Genomic DNA, 18,041 nt, shown 5'->3' with positions numbered 1-18,041 from the left:
AAGCCGACATGGATAGAAGAATGTGAGCAAGCATTTCAACAGCTTAAAATATACCTAGGATCTCCATCATTACTCTCCAAGACAGAACCTAGTAAAGAGCTACTAATGTATTTGGCTGTATCCCCTACAACGGTCAGCTCAACCCTAGTTCGAGAAGAAGGAAGTGTCCAACGACTAGTCTATTACGTGGGTAAAGCCATGGCTTATGCACAAACACGGTACCCGAAAATAGAAAAGCTAGCTCTGGCGTTGATCGTATCATGTCAGCATCTTCGACCTTCTAGGCCCACAACATCATGGTCCCGACCAATCAGCCACTCCATCAGATACTGCAGAAACCTGAGGTGTCAGGAGGACTCATCAAATAGGCAATCGAGCTAGGTGAATTCGACATTGTGTACTGACCAAGAACAATGATCAAAGGGCAGGACGTCCCCAACTTCATTGCAGAGTTCACTCACTCTGCACTCCAACAACAGACAGGGGTTGGGCAAAATGAAAGATCACAAGCATGGACCCCCCACGTGGACAGGTCATCAAACACCCAGGGGAGTGGAGCGGAATTGATCCTAACTTCACCCGACCAGGCGAACATCGAGTACACCCTGCGATTTGGTTTGCAAGCCTCCAACAATGAGGGTGAATATGAAACACTTCTCGCCGGCTTAAGATTGGCCAAGCCAATGGGAGTCAGGACATTAAAAATCTACAATGATTTCCAGCTAGTGATAAACTAAGTCACTGCAAAATATCAGGCCAAAGGAGAGAATAATTGCTCACCTGACCAAAGCCCAGGAACTGTTTGAAGGATTCGACAAGTACGAAATCATACTGGTCCCCAGATCGGAAAACTCCAAAGCTGATTCCCTAGCTAAGCTAGCCTCAGCCATTGATGATGACCTCGCTAGGATTGTACCAATCGAATTCTTACCTGAGCCAAGTTTTGGCCAGCCTGACCAAAGAGAAGCTCTCCCAATAGATTGACCACCGAGCTAGATGGACCCAATCATGTGCTACCTACAACAAGGTGAGTTACCCGAGGACAAATTGGAGGCTCGAAAAGTCATGTACCGATCTGCCCAATACCCGATACTGGGAGACGTCCTATACAAAAAAAAAAAAGAAAAAAAAAAGATTCTCACTGCCATACCTAAGATGTTTATAGCCAGACAATGCTGAATACGTACTAAGAGAGATCCACGAAGGCATCTGCAGAAATCATTCGGGTGGAAGAGCCATAGCCCATAAAGTAATCTGACAAGGATACTACTGGCCCACGATGCATGAAGATGCAAAGCAGTTCACGAAGAAGTGCGACAAGTGCTAGTGCTTCGCGACATTATCGCGATAGCCACCTGAGCAAATGACCCCAATGAGTGGGCCATGGCCCTTTGCACAATGGGGGTTTGACACTATAAGACCTCTGCTAATGGGTAGGGGACTGACCAAGTTCACAATCGTCGTTGTTGACTACTTCAAGTGGCTCGAGGCTGAGCCTTTAGCTCGGATTACTAAACAGAAAACGACTGATTTTATCTGGAAAAACATTGTTTACAGGTTTGGCATTTCCCACACCATCGTAACTATTATGGCAACCCCAAGTGCAGGGCTGCGATGTAATAATAACTCAGTGAGACCGAGGTCGTACCCATAGGGACTTGCTACTGTGCGATTTCTGAACTACGTTACAACTAGAACTAGAATCTAAACTAACAACCAAAATTTAGTTTTAAAGAGTAATTGTGAAAGAAACTATCAGAAATAGAATACCAGAGCGCTAAGGATCCACTTATAGTCATCTTAATGTTAATTCACTTTATTCAATTGGATCACACAGCTGGAATCGAAGTCTTATCCTATCTAACCAGATAATACAACAGTTAAACCATCATTCATGCATCAAAATAGATTTGAACTTTCATTGAGTTGGTTCCCTCGTAAAGCCTCAGCGATATGATCGTAGTATATTCAAAGCATCCATCATGCCCGAAGTCAACAATGGATCAATGGAATCTATAGATCAATCCCTTACAAAATAGGTAAGAAACTATTCCCAGTTTTCCTAAGCATCCAATGTACTCAGAATCGACAATGGATCAAATAAACTAGAAATACTTCTTCATTCAAACCAATTATCTATGAGTTGTTCAACATATAATCAAATAACTTGAATTAAAGTAAAATAAACATTAAGAACAACTACAAGTTTCGCCTCTTAGCTCTAGCTAAGAGATTAGCCAATCAAAGACTTGATTGAACTAAAACTCAAACAGAAAAACATAAAAACCAACTATAACCGAAGGTTTGGAGAAGAGAGAGGACTCCTTGAAGCTTCATAACTCTTTGCTCTACTCCTTCTACCCTAATTCGTGTTTAAAAGATCCTAAAACATCCCTTTATATAGTCCTAATTCACACCAACTTCAAAACCGACTTGAATTTACGCATGATTGTAGCTTCGATGTCACTTTGATGGCATTGAACTCCCATCGAAAGAATTGATTTATAACAGAAAACTGTCCAACAACGAATCTTCAAATTCCAGGCTTTTCTCGATTGCATCGACACTTACTTTGATGGCATCAAAGAGTCAATTTCTGCACTTCCGATTTTCTACACGTTAACTCCTCAATTTTCTTCCTTGCTTGGTTTCCTTGGATCTTTGGTTCTTGAATTTTTCAATCTTGACCTCCATTGATTAATCCTTCACTTGGTAATTCTTTGAGCATTAAATCATCGCTTTAAGCGTCCTTTTCTCATATATTCTCAAAATCACCTCGCAAGAGAAAACAAGTATAATTAGATTGATTAAACACATTTATGTCCATAAAACGAACACATAACAAGGGGAAAATATACAATATTTCACACTCAACAATAACCAACAACGGCAGGCAGTTCGACGACGCCTGGTTCCAAGGATTGTGCAAAAAGCTCGGCATTTGCAACGCTTTCGCCTCACCTCAGCACCGGCCAAGTAGAGGCAATCAATAAGATAATAAAAAGCCACCTCAAAACCAAGCTCGAAAGATTTAAAGGAGCATGGGCGGAGGAACTACCACGTCTTGTGGGCATATCGAACCACTGCTCGTTCAACAACCGAGGAGACCCCATTTTCTCTAGCCTTTGTTGCGCAAGTAGTAGTCCCAATAGAGATCGGGATCCCATCAAGACGAACTAAGTTGTTTGACATGAAGGAAAATAGTGCACAAATGATGCTAAATGCCGACTTGCTCGAAGAATTAAGGGGAAAAAAGCACAATTGATGGTTGCCACATACCAGCAGAGGGTTGCTCAACAGCACAACATGAGTTAAAGTGTGAAAATTCAAAACATGAGACTTGGTACTCTGAGAAATCTTTCAGAGTACCAAGGAACCCGGTTCGGGAGCCTTAGGACCAAGCTAGGAAGGGCCCTACAAGGTCACTGGTATAGTCCGACCAGGAACACACCGGTTGGAAGACATGCAGGGGCGACCTTTACGACATCCATGGAATGTCGAGCACTTAAAGATCTACTACCAGTGAGAATGGGTCCAAGGAGTTCTACAAAAACGTCTTAGCATACTGAACCGACCTTTCACCTTGGGTGGCTACTTGCCAACAATTAATTGCTACTTGTAAATGTCCCTTTATGAATGAAAGGAAAAAGATTTTCGGGCTCGATCATCAATCTATTAAGTTTACATGCTCGACCATTAATAGACGAAAATATGCAAGTTACACCACACATCCAAACACGAGACAACAAGCTGAGCAAAACATCCATTTTTCATTAATAAAAGAAACTGTTACAAAATATATGAATACAAAGATAAACAAAGCCTAAAGCCTACGGGAGTTCCTCGGCCTCAGGAGCAGCGGCTTTAAGGACCTCGGTCGCATCCTCATCCAAATACCCCAAGTTGAGCTCGAGATATCGGTGTTGAATGTCTTCCCGGAAGTTCTAAAAGCCAGCGCTAAACATCTCCTCCAATTCAACCAGATGACCCTCAGATGCCTTGAAAGCTTCCACGGTAGTCGCCTCTCTCGCAAGAATCGCGGCCTCAACTCCCGCCAACCTAGCCTCATCTTTTGCAGAGTGTGCCTCCACCTAAGTCGCTCAAACTCCCGCCTGGACTGGGCGGGTATCTACCTCGAAGGCCGTTACCTCCAGCTCGGCGACACTGGTCACCAAGTCGACCTTCTCGCACTACTCAGCAACCAGAAGAGAAGCACTTGCCTCACGATCCTCCAGGGAGACCCTTAAGGCCTCCTGCAGAACTTCGACTTCAGCGTGAGCTGCCGCCTGGGCCTCCACGGCCACTTCCAACTCCGAAGTCTTCGCCCGCAGCTCAACTCCAACGGACCCAAGCTTCTGGTTTGCATCATCCAACCGGGCCTTCAAATCGAGGGGAAAATGGCAGATGGCAAGAGCCACAAGTACACCCTGAAAAAATAAATAAATAAATAAAGGGGAAAGGGTCAAGACATACATAAAAAGAAGATAAAACAAGTAAAAGAAAGAAAAGGGGGGAAATGTAAGACGCCCGCTACTACAACCAATACTCACCTTGATATGTATGGCCATCATGGCTGAAAGGATGAGGTCGGGGCACAAGGATAGCAGTGCATTCACCTCCTCCTCGGGAACATGTCATCGCCCCAAGTTGGCCAACATGGCCATATGCTTCGGAAGAAAGGAAGACGATGCCCCCACCACGGCAGCCCCCTCAGGATTCGAACTCTGATGCTCAGACGCACCCTCAGGAACCCTAACAGCCTAAGCCCGGGTCTTTTCAATGCGAGCAGGAGACGAGTCCAAGTCAACTACCTCCCTTAAGGGCATGCTCAGGGAGGGGGAGCTCAACGCAGCTAGAATCGGAGCTGCCACCTGGAAATCCATAGGGATGGTTGTAGCATTGGCCTCTGCCCTCGCCTAAACAGACAGGGGAGGAACTTCAAGGGCAACCTCAGTTGTTGCCCTCTCTGTCGTAGACCTACCCGTAGAGGGACCCGCCGTAGAGTACCGAACAGGGGTTGGCGGGGCTATCCTCCTAGCAGCAGCCTTCAACCGCTCCATCTCGGCAGTGGATGGATGCTTCCTCCTCTTCGGCTGCAGATGGTCCAACATTTCTACAGAAAGCAAAAAATCAAAATCAGTCAGTGCTGCAATATTAGTAAAAAGTAAAAGAAAGAAGAAAGAAATCATAGTTACCTGCCGAGCTAGCCACAGAGAAGCCGACCTGCTACAAGATTTGAGTAATCAACCTCTTACAATCTCGCTGGGTGGCAGGTCGCTCTTTAGCGATCCTGATCTGGCGAAGGAGAAAAGCAGAGAGGTAGAGCTGAGACTTAGGAAAAGCTACAAAGAGAATAAACAAGGAAACAAGTCAAACATCTACAAAATATAATTAAGCAAAAACTGAGTACGACAACACAACTCGAGTTCCGACCTGGAAGGGGGAAGTAGGTAGGAACTCGATCTCGCAATCCACCCAGCTCCGATGCAGGGGCCTCCCATTCTCCTGTAGTGAAAAGCCACCTATCCCTCTAGCCCTTGTTTGAGGACGGATTGCTTGTGATGATTGCCTGACCCTTGCCAGGCCAGTAAGAGAAATAATACAAGCCTCGAGAGCCCAAGCTGCTCTTGGCCTCGTACAAGTAAAGGAGCTCGTCCATGGAGAGCTCAAACTTGCCGACTTGCTGCCACAAGATGTAGCAGCCGAAGACAGCCCTCCATACATTAGGGTTGAGTTGTTCTGGGGCGACCCTAAGACGATGGAGCATCTCTCTCACCACGGGATGAAAGGGCAATGACAAGCCGCACGAAAAGAAAATACGGTATAAGGCCACCTCCCCCGTAGGAGGGTGACCTGGAAGCCCTCTCGCACGTGGAAGTCGAACCCCACGAGCTCAGGATCGCGAATTCCAATCGGAGGGACTGTAAGTCCCCTGTCCTCAACCTAGAGACGAAGATGTTGGCCATAAGAGCCACATCCCTAGAAGGCAAGGAAGCCGGCTCCGCCTGAGGCGACGGGGCCTCCCCTATTCGAGGTGTCATCACTGGTGATGGTTCCCTGGAGGGAAAAACGGGCCCCTAGGGCCCAGACCCCAAAGACGGGGCAGACCGCGAGTTTGTACTATCATTCACGAGTCTAGAAGGCCTCGGAGACAGATGCAGACCCTGGGTTCTCTCCAAAAGACATGCAAAAAAAGGGGGGGGGGGGGGGGGGGGGGACGCGAAGAAAAATGAAGAAAAGGGATTCGAGCAAGGGCCAGGCGTACTGAAAGCACAAAAATCCCCAGCTACAGTAGGCTGACAGAGAAGGAACGTGCAAGATGGAGGCAAGCGGAAGACCAGGTCGGCAGAGCTCGGGCTTCATAAAATCAAGTAGACAAACAACAAGGGGGAAAGCCTATACTTATATAGTCTCCTTGGCAGTGCATTTAATGTTGACTAAAGCTGCGTAGGCTTGAGGAGATGCTTCGACTGATGTGCCTCTTCACTTGACGACACAGAGTTAGCCTAAGCAAGGCCATGATGAATCAGGCGACCGGTGTTCGTTAGTGAATCGCACAAAGGCCGAACGACACTCGCCAATTAATGGGCATCCCCTCGTACTGCTCAATCACCATCATATCTTTTTTTATTCCCGCAATGGGCGCTGCCCGTTCGTTTCCCGCCCTCATCATTAAACAACAAATTTGAGGTAAAAAGACTAGGCTACTTAGAATTTAAAATTCAGTTCCCACACCTCCAAACCAGTTCAAGCTCCTACTTCCTAAAGCTCGCTCACAACGAGCTCAGAAGTGAGGGGGGCAACTGTTATGGGGAAAACTGAACTAGCCTGCTATACGAGAAATGCAACCGATCATAGAAGGGGTACCTTAAAGTTGTGTTGATCAGGATACCATGACGAATTTCCCGAGCTGGTGAGGCATCAACGGCGAGACGAGCCATGGGCCGAACCACGAGCCGACTTGCTTAAAGGCAGGGTTCGGTAACAAAACTCACCTCCCGACCTGATCAGATCAAGCCTGACCAAAGAGGCGAAAATTCCAGAGAAAATTCTACCTCAAGCTAAGAAAGGAAAGATTTGGCGAGATTCTAGCCAAAGATCACCCGACCGAGGCGGGCTCAACAATACTTTCAGAAGTACGTAAGTTAAGCGTATCCCACCAGGATACGTAAGTTAAGCGTATCCCACCAAGATAAACAAGTACAAAAGCCATCCAAGCATCTTATCAATACACCTACTTCCATTGGAGAGAGGTAAGCACAAGAATCCCTAACTCAAGTCCCACCTCTACTTTCAGACTGCCCACCTGACTTAGGCATCGAAGGGTCCTCGGGCACAACCAGCACCCCCGTTGTTCTTTACATCTTTCTGATACAGTTGTCAAATTGCATATGCGATCAGCATATGCTGTTCGCATATGTTATGGCATATTTTTTTAAAATAATAAAAATTTGAAAAAAAAATATTGAAAAAATTCTAAATAGAGAGAAAAAAAAGTTTGTCTAATTAGTACACATGATTGGAGTGGGTTATTTTACTTATTTCATTATAGTTTGAGTGTTTCATTAACTGATATATTTAATTACTTATATTATATCATATAAATTTTAACAAAACAATCAACAAGCTACATTAAAGGATAACTAATTATTATAAACTTTAAACAAAGAAATTTTACTGATAAATGGATAACTTGAAACCACTTACAAGTTAATTTACAAAAAGTAAGCACAACTTATAAAATATAAAAAATAAACATAATTGAAATAATTGTAGAGAGATTAGAGTAAGAGAGAGAGTAAGAGATTTAGAGCTTTGGAGTAAAGAATAGTGAAAATGGAGGGGATATGAGTACCTATTTATAGGAAAAAGTTCTCCAAATTGAAAAAAAATAAATCTTCCGCTCTTTGCTATTGGGAAATATGCGATCGCATACTCGCATAATGGTCACATATAAAAGTATGCCATGGCATACTTGCCAGGATCGCATATGCAATCATGGCATATGCGATTTGATCAACAGTATGCGCATATGCGATTGCATTTGACAACCATGAGGTGTACGTCTACAGGTGTGGCCCCCAGCTATCCAAAATCAAGCAACAACATATATAGAAACATTGACCATTTAGTATTATTTTGTTAGTGACTTAGTGTGTGACTTATTGACTTGTAAATTATATTTTATTTTCTACAATCAGTAATAAATAAATAACTTCTTCATTTTGTTTAGTTACTAAGTGTTAATTGATATTTGTTAACTATATTGTAGAATGTTGATGACTTGATGTTTAATTCATTGTTTAATTGGTTTTATTTCACTCAAATATATTTTAAATGTATAAAATTAGGTATCTATTAACTTAGGAAAGCTCCCTTTACTTTCTTATATTTTCTTTTTTCATTTTTTCTTATTTTCTCCCTATTTTCTGATTTTATTTTTTCAAAAAAAAAAAAAATTGAAAAAAAAAATTGTATGTGACCGCATATGTGATTCTGCGATTACATATGCGCACAAGCATATGTGATCGCACACAATCGCATATGCAATATGACAACATTGGCCATGCATACTATTCAGCTCCATGAGGTGTGCGCCAAAACATCTCCACCATGCATGTGACACTTGGCCACGGTGTTCAGGACTCTTCTTTTTTCTGGGCCATCGTGTGGATGGGCATACACAGCTCAAATTGAGAGGATTAGATCATGATAGCCACCCAATCACCTGATGCAAATGGATGATTAACTTACAAGAGAATTAGCAATTGTGCACATAATGGGCAAAAATCATGATGAATGGAAGTTAAGGACTCAAGATTGTACAATCACCAAGCTATGGCCCATCCACATCAAGCCCACCAGATCAATGGTCTTCTTCACCATGCACATTTTGTCATGTGTATGTTGGGGACTGAACATCAGAGAAATAGAAAACACACTTCATCTTACATTCCTAGCATCTCTTTTGGAGAGGGTAGAGATGCCACAAAGTTTCAAAAAATTTTACAATCATTACTCGTGAAACTCACATTTCCCATTAACCAGTTTGGATGAAAATTCGAGGGGAAATATTCTCTGCAAAATCTGCCTTACACACAGGGCCCACCATGAAAATGCAGTGTCATTTATGCTGGAACTTGTCATTTTGCAGGATTGCACCCCAAAGATTGAAAAGCACACTTTATTTTGGATGCATTTTTTTGTTCTGAATGATGATGATATATTAAAAGGGCCGAAGCAAAAGGAGATAGCTATACAAATATACAAAAATACAGAAAAATACAACCCCACCCAACAGAACTCCCCTAAATGGAAAGGAAGAGAAGATTTAAAAATCTAAACTTCCACCCAATCCTTGATATTAAGAATTGCCCGGTGGAAAACTTGCACCAGCCCACTCATTTTGGATGCATTTGGTTGCACCAAATATCATGAAATATCAGATGTTGGTGCAACAAAACATACCCTTCTCCAAATTCTCATTTTCAAGAAATCCTTTATTTTTGCAATGTATGAAGCACAATCCACAAAAAATGACAAGCACCAGCCTGTCTTGTACTAACTTGGTGGTGCAGACCCTGCAAAAAGCAGATTTTGCAGAAAATTCTAGTCCAAAGCTAAGTTTACCATTACAGAACAACCAGTGCATTCTTGCAAAAGGGTAAGAAGATAAGAGTCTGCTTACCATGTTGGCAGGGGAGAACTCTCAGAGTCTCTCCATCTCTGTAGACTTCAAGGCAAATTGCGCAACTCTCTGCCATCAGATTGCCATTTTGGCAAGCAGTGTGGAATGTAACGCAGGGGAGATTCCTCACTATTTCAGCATTTATAGTTGGAGAGTAATGATCGCTCCTTTGCCTCTGTAGACGATTGTTTCGAGATAAGATAAGTATTGCTAGAACAGATACTATGATGACGAGTGAGAACATGGAAATAACCAAGACAGTCCAGGCAGTTCCCTCAAACAAGGGGCTGATGCAGCATTCACCATCCTTGCCTTGAGCATACATCTTTAGTATCTCGCCTGCCCTCCTAGAAACAAAAACTGCATGCACCTGTATGCCTCGGGGTTTGCCGATCACTACATCCAAGGAATTAACATGTGTTACGGAAATACATATAAATGAAGAGAGTATTTCACAATTCACAGCATAAAGACTAATAGTCAAAATACCTAATTAGTAGAAAAAAGAAAAGCACAGAAAGTTCCAACATAGGGTCCTTACCCTATGGGAGGAATTATATGACCCTTGATCTAAGGTTAACAGTTAGGCAATTGTTTCAGGGATCATGACTGTTGATATGATGGTCACAGAATGTACAGGATTTACAGAAAAAGATCATATTGGTGAGAAATCTTAACCATCCGACTGACAATTAATAAAACAACATGGCACAGCAGTCCCATTCAATGCAGAAAAGACGGGAATTGGACAACTAAGAAATTCCAATTTTGGATTTTTATTTTATTTTATTTTTATGAATAGAAAGGGATCATTAAGATCTAACAAAGGAGAAACTACATGCCAATGGAAGATAAACAATTTGACAACCCAACTGCATTTTTAGAGCAACATCCATCATCATCTCCAACCTCAGGAAAAAGATCCTTTTTTCTCCTGTGATAATGTGTAAATCTTCCTTGGCTATACCATCATTTGCTAACACATCCACCTGTGAATTTGCTTTGTGATGGACATGGGCACAATTTTCAACTCAATCATAGCATTTAAATCTAGCACTTCCTCTATGAGGTGAGCTATCTTCTGCAAGCAATGCCCGCATTTCATCCATTTAAACATTGACATTGCTCGAGTCACCTTCAACGATGATTGAGCTGAAGTTGACAGCCAGCCCAAATCCCTGAAGAAGTGAAGCCGCTTCAGCATGGTTAGAATAGTAAATGCCCAAAGGCCTGCAAAACTCCGGTACGGTAATTCCCCAGGGTTTTATATAATCCCATGGATGCCTGCCAGAGCCAAATTTCCAAAGGAACCACCATTGAAGTCTAGCTTGTACCATCCTTCGGGAGGAGTACAACATCTTACTTTTAACCAATGTTTTAAATATCAACAATATCGGCCAATATATCCCAAGATATATCTTGTATCCCACCTGTGCAATACAAAATGCACAGGTAGTGCCGAAATATCTCAGATGTTTGATCCGTTGAGCATTTTCAATTTCCGATCCTTTTTTGGTTGAAATTATGTTAAATCAGTGTCAAATGATTATAAATCTATTGGTTCTTCATGTTTTGCATGAAAAATCATGGAGTTACAGCTTTGATTTCAATATCCATTGGTTCTTCATGTTCTCCATTTTCCACCCAGGAGACCTTTTTTTAATTTTTATTTTTTAATAATGTTTATTTTTAAATTGTCCAATCATATACCAGACTAATCTATCAATACTATTTAGGAAACATTACATATATATATATAAATAATATTAATATTGCACATACTAGATTAATAAAGATTTTACACATTGCTTTATAGAGAAATTCTACTATTTCACTACATGTTTTCTTTTTTGATTTTCTATCCTTAAATCTAGGCATTATTTCAAAATAATATTAACAAAATGGAGTAAGATATTTAGTAAAATAAGTTCGACTATAACCAAAATGATTACAGTGACTAACAGGATGCAAATCATTAACACAGCAGATCTGAGAAATCTTGGGTAAGGCCCTAAGGGTCAACCAAGAAGACGGGCACCAACAATACTACTGGAATAAATCCACAGATAGCCGATTACTCAACTTTTCTCAGACGGGCTTGTTGATTTTTTTTATTTTTAATTAAAGTTATGCCAAAAAGATAACATAAACCTAAAATAATGAGAATGATACAACCAAGAATGGAAATAATATCGTAAGAATGCGATGACATAATAGAAATAGCTTATCTTCATTAAACTATTTGATAAAACTTACAAATTTTTTGGGTGGAACCATGGCGATTTGGGGGCTTTTCCTGTTAACCCTATCTTGTTGATAGAATGATGAGTGGGTTCAACATTTTTGTTGGAAATCTCTCCTTCAACACCTCTGATGAAGATCTTTTCACAATCTTCGGGAAATACAGGAAGATTGCTGACGTTTTCACGCCATGGAATGAGCAGCGTCGTCGACCTAGAGGTTATGCATTCAACAGCTACCACTACGCGGCAGATGCTAATGCGGCCATGGGAGTGCTGAATGGGAAGATGGTCGATGGTAGGATTCTGACGGTGGCCATTGCAAATCCCCGAAAGCACAGCAATGCCCCCAAACCCTACCCACCATTTTTATTTCTTTTACACAAGCACCCCCCCACACACACACACAAAGACCATCGGCTACCTCCTACCTAGGCATTGCTCAGTCCACTAATCGCATTTCCCCAGCCCCACAAAACAGAGATTGTCGATCCACCCCTTCAGCAACCAACAACCCCCCAATAGCTACCAACCTTACCTACACAGCAAATACAAAGGAAGTGCAGAGCAAGTTGAAAGCACTGAAGTTGGCCCTTATTGCCCATGCTGAGAATGGGGGAGTCCAATTGATCCACCTCTCTCGAACCCTAGTAGAGTCCAGGTATACGGCGTCTGCTATCAACATCGCCCGAGTGGGCCCAGACAGTTTCCTCATTGTATTCAAATCCAGGGTGGAGCTCATCTCCTTTTACTCGGATGCGGAACTTCACTCCAAGATGAAAATCTCATCGGTGGTGGCTTGGAGTCCAACTGCATCACCAAATTAGGAAGGAATCTAGTTAACATTGTATGGTATTCCTGTGCAGGCCTGGTTTGAATCAGTTTTCAAAGGGTTAGGGAGTGAGTACCTTCAGTGAGGTGTTGGAAGTAGACAAATGCTCAACTCTAGGTCTTGTTCAGATAGGAGCCAGATTAAGGGTCAAGCTACTCCCTGGAAGAGATACCCAGAAAATAAGAAGGTTGGTCCTGTAAAGACTCGGAGTTCCCGATTCTGGGCATTTTCGACTCTTTCAAGTCACCATTAGAGGGAGAGGAATTGCAGCCTGTCGTATCCAATCCGGCATCTATGTCCACTAAAGAATGGGTGGAAAGAGGTTTCCATCAGCCTGTGGCCCCTCCGGAGTAGCGCTTTCAGCCTCCTATCTCCGTCACGGTCATGGACACGCCTTCTCCGATCCACAATGCTACGGCGCTAGGTATGATTTTTGCAACCCCTTTCATCCCACTGCAATCCACCCCACCAGATGTTTGCGGAAATTTCCCAACAATCCCTTGCCAATTGCATGCTTGTGTAAATACCTTTGTGTCTTCAGAGGGATTTAAGGCCCACTCTCACGATGGCCTCGAGAGGCAAACACCCATACATACCTATTTTGAGGCCCCAGGTAACCATGCTCCCCAACACTCCAACCAAATTGCCCTAGTATCCCCGGAGGACCCACTCGCCTATATCCAAAAGGACTTCGCCCATATCCACAATGATCTCGCTAAGCCCCCTCTTAGTTGCCTCAAACCACATACCCAGAATCCTTTCTCTTTAAGCACTCTCTCAATTCTCCCTACCAAACAAATAGAACCATCTTCCATTCCTTCCCTGCTACCCTCCCATACTGAGTCCCATTCCTTTTTGCATCGATCTAAAACCTCCAGCTGGGGGCCCCACATGGTCAGGCAATCCGAGATTAGCAATAGATGGCTCCTAAAGTCTCCCTCAAGAGACAAGGTCGTTCAGAAGGCCCTATCCGAGGGCCACAGTCCACTCAGGATAGGGGCGGCATTTGAAGAGTCAGAGGATAACTCAAACGCGGCGACCTGGAATTCCTCCCTGCATAGTCCAATCCGTAGAAAAGAGGCAGCTGGGGATGTCCAACTGACAATTGATCTATCCCCTTTTTTCCAGAAATCTTCTCTAGGACACACCAGCCCTCCCACTCTTGCTACATTCGCAAATCCCGTAAATATAGACCCTCTGCTACCCAGTCCCCCTTCAGTTCTCACCCACCGTCATGATGCTTCAGTGGATGAGGAGTAGGATCTCTTTACTCAGTCATCAGCACCTAGATGTAGTCTTGCCTTGGGTGAAGCTCACCTCCAGGGGTTGCAATCTTCAGCAGACATCGTTTTAATCCCTAATATGTTGAATGGGACCAAAATTGATGACCCAGGCAGGAAGCAACGTACATATCACGAAGGAACAAACAAGAAAGCGTTGCGTTTAGCTCAAGTCAGGGATATCATGGCCAAGAACCCAGATGTGACCTGGGACAAGAGATTAAGGAGACTCAAACGCCGAAGCTCTGTGTCTGAGCAATTCTTTAATGAATAGTGTTCTCATCTGGAATGCCCGAGGGGTGTGGAACAAACCCACTATTTCGTCTCTCAAACGACTAATCAAGAAGACTAAACCGAACATTGTTGTTATCTTGGAGCCAATGCTAAGGGACGACAAACGAGTTCGCATCGGCCTCAGCTTAGGATTTCACTCCTTTGTGTCTAATGCGAACCAAGGGGGAAAGGTCTAGATTTTTTCGGACTCATCGGTAGCCAAAGATATGGTGGCATCTTCCTCCCAAATGCTCTCCATCAAGGTTGCTTCCAGGGGCAGCGCGGACTGGTCCTTAGCATCAGTGGTCTACGCCAAGTGCTCGAGATCCATGCACAGGACACTTTAGGACCAACTCGTCGTGCTGGCAATGGGTGCATCTGTTCCTTGGCTGGTTACAGGAGATTTCGATGCAATCCTGTCCTCAACAGAGAGAAGAGGTACTAGCTCCTTCAACTCGACGAGCGCAACAAATTTTGCAGATGGCTTTAACAGGGCAGGCCCGTTTGATGTTGGTTTCTCAGGGAGTAAGTTTACATGCTGCAACAACCAGAGCAGTAGAGCAAGAGTGTGGGCTAGATTGGACCGTGTTTGCTGCAACAACTCTTGGCTGTCAACTTTCCCTTCCTTTCAGGTCCACCACCTAGCCAGGCTGAATTCGGATCACGCCCCGCTCCATATTTCATGTCCATCATCAACCGTAACATTCCCAAAACCCTTCAGGTTCCAACGAATGTGGATGGCTCACGCCTCTTTCCAAGAGCTGGTCAAAGAGGCCTGGAAATCTGACATTGCGGGGGACCCCATGCTGGTTCTTCATAGCAAACTGAGGAACGTGAAGAGGGCTTTGAGAACTTGGAATAAGGAAGTCTTCGGGAATATTTTCCGTAATATTGAAAGGGCCGAGCGGGAGCTTGCGACAGCTGAGGAGGTAGCCCAAACCTCCTCTTAGGAGAACATTCATAGTCTTCAACTATCCAAAGATAAACTGGCCCATTTGAAACTATGTGAGGAGATCTACTGGAAACAAAAGTCCAGACTGCACTGGCTTAAAGAAGGAGATTGAAATACTAAGTTCTTCCATAGCATGGCATCTGATCGAGCGAGGACGTTGAACATTAAAGAGATCCACTTGGAGGATGGTTCAGTGGCTGTGGATTAGGGGTCGATCAAGGAAGCGGCAACTGATTATTTCTCTTCCCTCATGTCAGCGGATGCCACTCCTCACACGAGTGACATGGTCGAAGCTATCCCGCACGCTCCCTCCTCGGCAGACAACGACTCCTTGATGCAAGTGCCGCTATATGACGAGGTCCTGGCTGCAGTGAAGGGCCGCCCTCCAGATGGGGCTCCTAGCTTAGATGGCTTCACAAGGGCATTTTTTAGGGCTATTGGGATATAATTGGGGTTGATATCCTCCAAGCAGCTTTGTCCATGTTCAAAGGGGGAACAATTCCGCGGGCATTTACTGCGACCTTGATATGCCTAATCCCAAAAACACCGGCTCTCAAGAAGTTTTCTGATTTCCGCCCTATTAGCATATGCAATTGTGTTTATAAAAAATATTCCAAGCTTATTGCTAACAAGCTAAGCAGGTTCCTGCCAAAGATCGTCTTGACTGAACAAGGAGCTTTCGTTCAGGGGAGGTCCATAGCCGAGAACTGCGCTCCTACGCAAGAGGTCTTCAGAGATATTGACAGGAAAGCTAGATGAAATATTCTTATTGAGTTAGACATGGAGAAGGCATATGACAGGTTGGACTGGGGATTTCTCAAGGCGGTCATTCGTCATTTCGATTTTAGGGAGACTTGGATTGCTCTGGTAGAAAAGTGTTGGAGTAATTCCTAGTTCTCGGCTCCTGTCAATGGGGAACCTTGCAGCTTCTTCCGTTCGACTAGAGGTCTTCGCCAGGGAGACCCCATCTCGCCAGGGCTCTTCATCCTAGCTTCTGAGGTTCCAAGCAGAGGATTCCAAAGGTTGATCAGCAGTGGCTCCTGCCACCCCTTTCTCACGCGCAGGAACTGGCCAACGATTTCCCACCAACTCTTTGCGGATGACACTTTGCTCCTTGTTAATGGGGGTAGCCGCTCCCTATCTTAGATCGCTTCCTTCCTCGCTCATTACCAAAGAATCTCAGGCCAAAAGATTAACAAACGAAAGAGTTTTTTCATCCTGGCCGCTAATCAATCTGTGGGCCGTGTCAAGTTAACCCAAAGGACCCTCGGCTTCAACCAAGGGACAACTCCGTTCACCTATCTGGGGGTTCCCATCTTCAAAGGGAGATCAAAGAAGGTCTATTTTCGTTCACTGGTTGAGAAGTTTCAGTGCAGAATCTCGGGCTGGAAGAGTAAGATCCTATCCCAAGTGGGTCATGCGACTCTCATTAACCATGTGCTTTATAGCATCCCGGCTCACGCCATGGCTGCAACGGACATCCCTTCTACCCTTCTTGGAGATCTGGAAAAAGCTTGTGCAGACTTCTTATGGGGCTAGGACGGGGACCGCAAAAAATGCCACTGGCTCAGCCGGAAGCACATTGCAGCCCCAAAAGATGGAGGTCTGGGTATAAAAAGCCTGATGAATGTTATACAGGCCTTCAGAATGAAGATGGCTAGGACCATCACTTGCAGATGCAGTGGCAGCTGCTGGGTAAAGTTCTTCAAGGCTAAATATTCGACTGACATTGACGATGCAAGTGGGGCGAGTCTCTCCATCCATGTTTCGCCCATATGGAAGAATATATGCAAACAGTTTCCGTTGGTGGCTGACCGTTGCTACTGGATTATTGGGCGTGGCCAATGCAGCTTCTGGGACGTCAACTGGTCCAGATTAGGGCCGCTCTCGGAGTGGTGTCTTCAGCCTTCTCCAATACACAACAACCGTGTCGATCACCTCATCGGGCCCAGCAGCTGGCGCGACCCTGCTGGAGCTCGCCTGATTCTCCCCCAGCTAGTTCTGGATCACGTCCAAAAGGAGGGCATTTGTATCTCTCCCGAAGAGGACAAATAGATCTGGATGCCCTCATCGTCGAGGGAATTTCAGTTCAAATCAGCATGGGAGATAACTAGGACTGCAGGCGAGAGGAAATCGTGAGCGAAATGGGTGTGGCACCCCAAACTTCCGCCGAAAATATCGCTTCTGACTTGGAAGATTATCCACAAAGCGATCCCGGTGGAGGCCAGAACTCAGGACAGAGGGATCCAACTGGCATCCAAATGAGTCAGTTGCCCTCCCCCGTTTCAGTCTGAGGTGGAATCCATCGACCACGTCTTCTCCTTGGGCAACTCGTCTAATAAGATTTGGGACCACTTTCAGCCCCTTCTTAACATCCCCATCTCATCACACGTCTCAGCTATGGCAGAGCTGCTAGGTGGTGGCCAGCTACTGCCCAAAAAGACCGGCTCCATATTCTGAGGGGTATCACCCCCATGTTGATCTTCTGGGAAATCTGGCTGGCCAGGAATAGTGTGAGCTATGATAACTACGGTTTCCACACAGACATGGTGATTGTTAAGGTCCACCACTGGATCTCGTGGATAACCCCTTTCCTTCCTCTTCCCAAGGTCGTTAAGCGCTCCTCAGCTGTCGCTCTCTCCAACTTCGGCTTGGACGGGGCGAGCTCGATTCGAAAGAAGACCCAAGTTGTGAAATGGATTAGGCCGAGTAGAGACTGGATTAAAATTAATGTGGATGGTTCTTCCATTGGTAACTCGGGCCCTTCTGGGGGAGG

At 44.4% G+C, this 18,041-nt stretch overlaps 1 protein-coding gene across 6 annotated transcripts in view; it reads right to left on the bottom strand.

Annotated features, from left to right (window-relative positions):
- The window catches only part of LOC131237227 (receptor homology region, transmembrane domain- and RING domain-containing protein 1), an 89,546-nt gene that overhangs the window by 20,655 nt on the left and 50,850 nt on the right, over nucleotides 1-18,041 (bottom strand). For 3 of the 6 annotated variants that reach the window (XM_058234907.1, XM_058234910.1, XM_058234906.1), the window contains exon 3: nucleotides 9,689-10,084. In XM_058234907.1, the coding sequence (XP_058090890.1) occupies nucleotides 9,689-10,084 (396 nt within the window). Of the gene's footprint in view, nucleotides 1-3,751; nucleotides 4,428-4,550; nucleotides 5,114-5,195; nucleotides 5,343-9,688; nucleotides 10,085-18,041 lie in introns of those variants that run through there. The other 3 variants (XM_058234908.1, XM_058234911.1, XM_058234909.1) reach the window with 3 other exon arrangements.

The sequence above is a fragment of the Magnolia sinica genome, chromosome 2 (genome assembly GCF_029962835.1).
Source record: "Magnolia sinica isolate HGM2019 chromosome 2, MsV1, whole genome shotgun sequence".
NCBI classification, from domain to species: Eukaryota; Viridiplantae; Streptophyta; class Magnoliopsida; order Magnoliales; family Magnoliaceae; genus Magnolia; species Magnolia sinica.
Note: the sequence above shows the minus strand (reverse complement) of the source record. Positions and strands in the feature narration are given on the sequence as shown.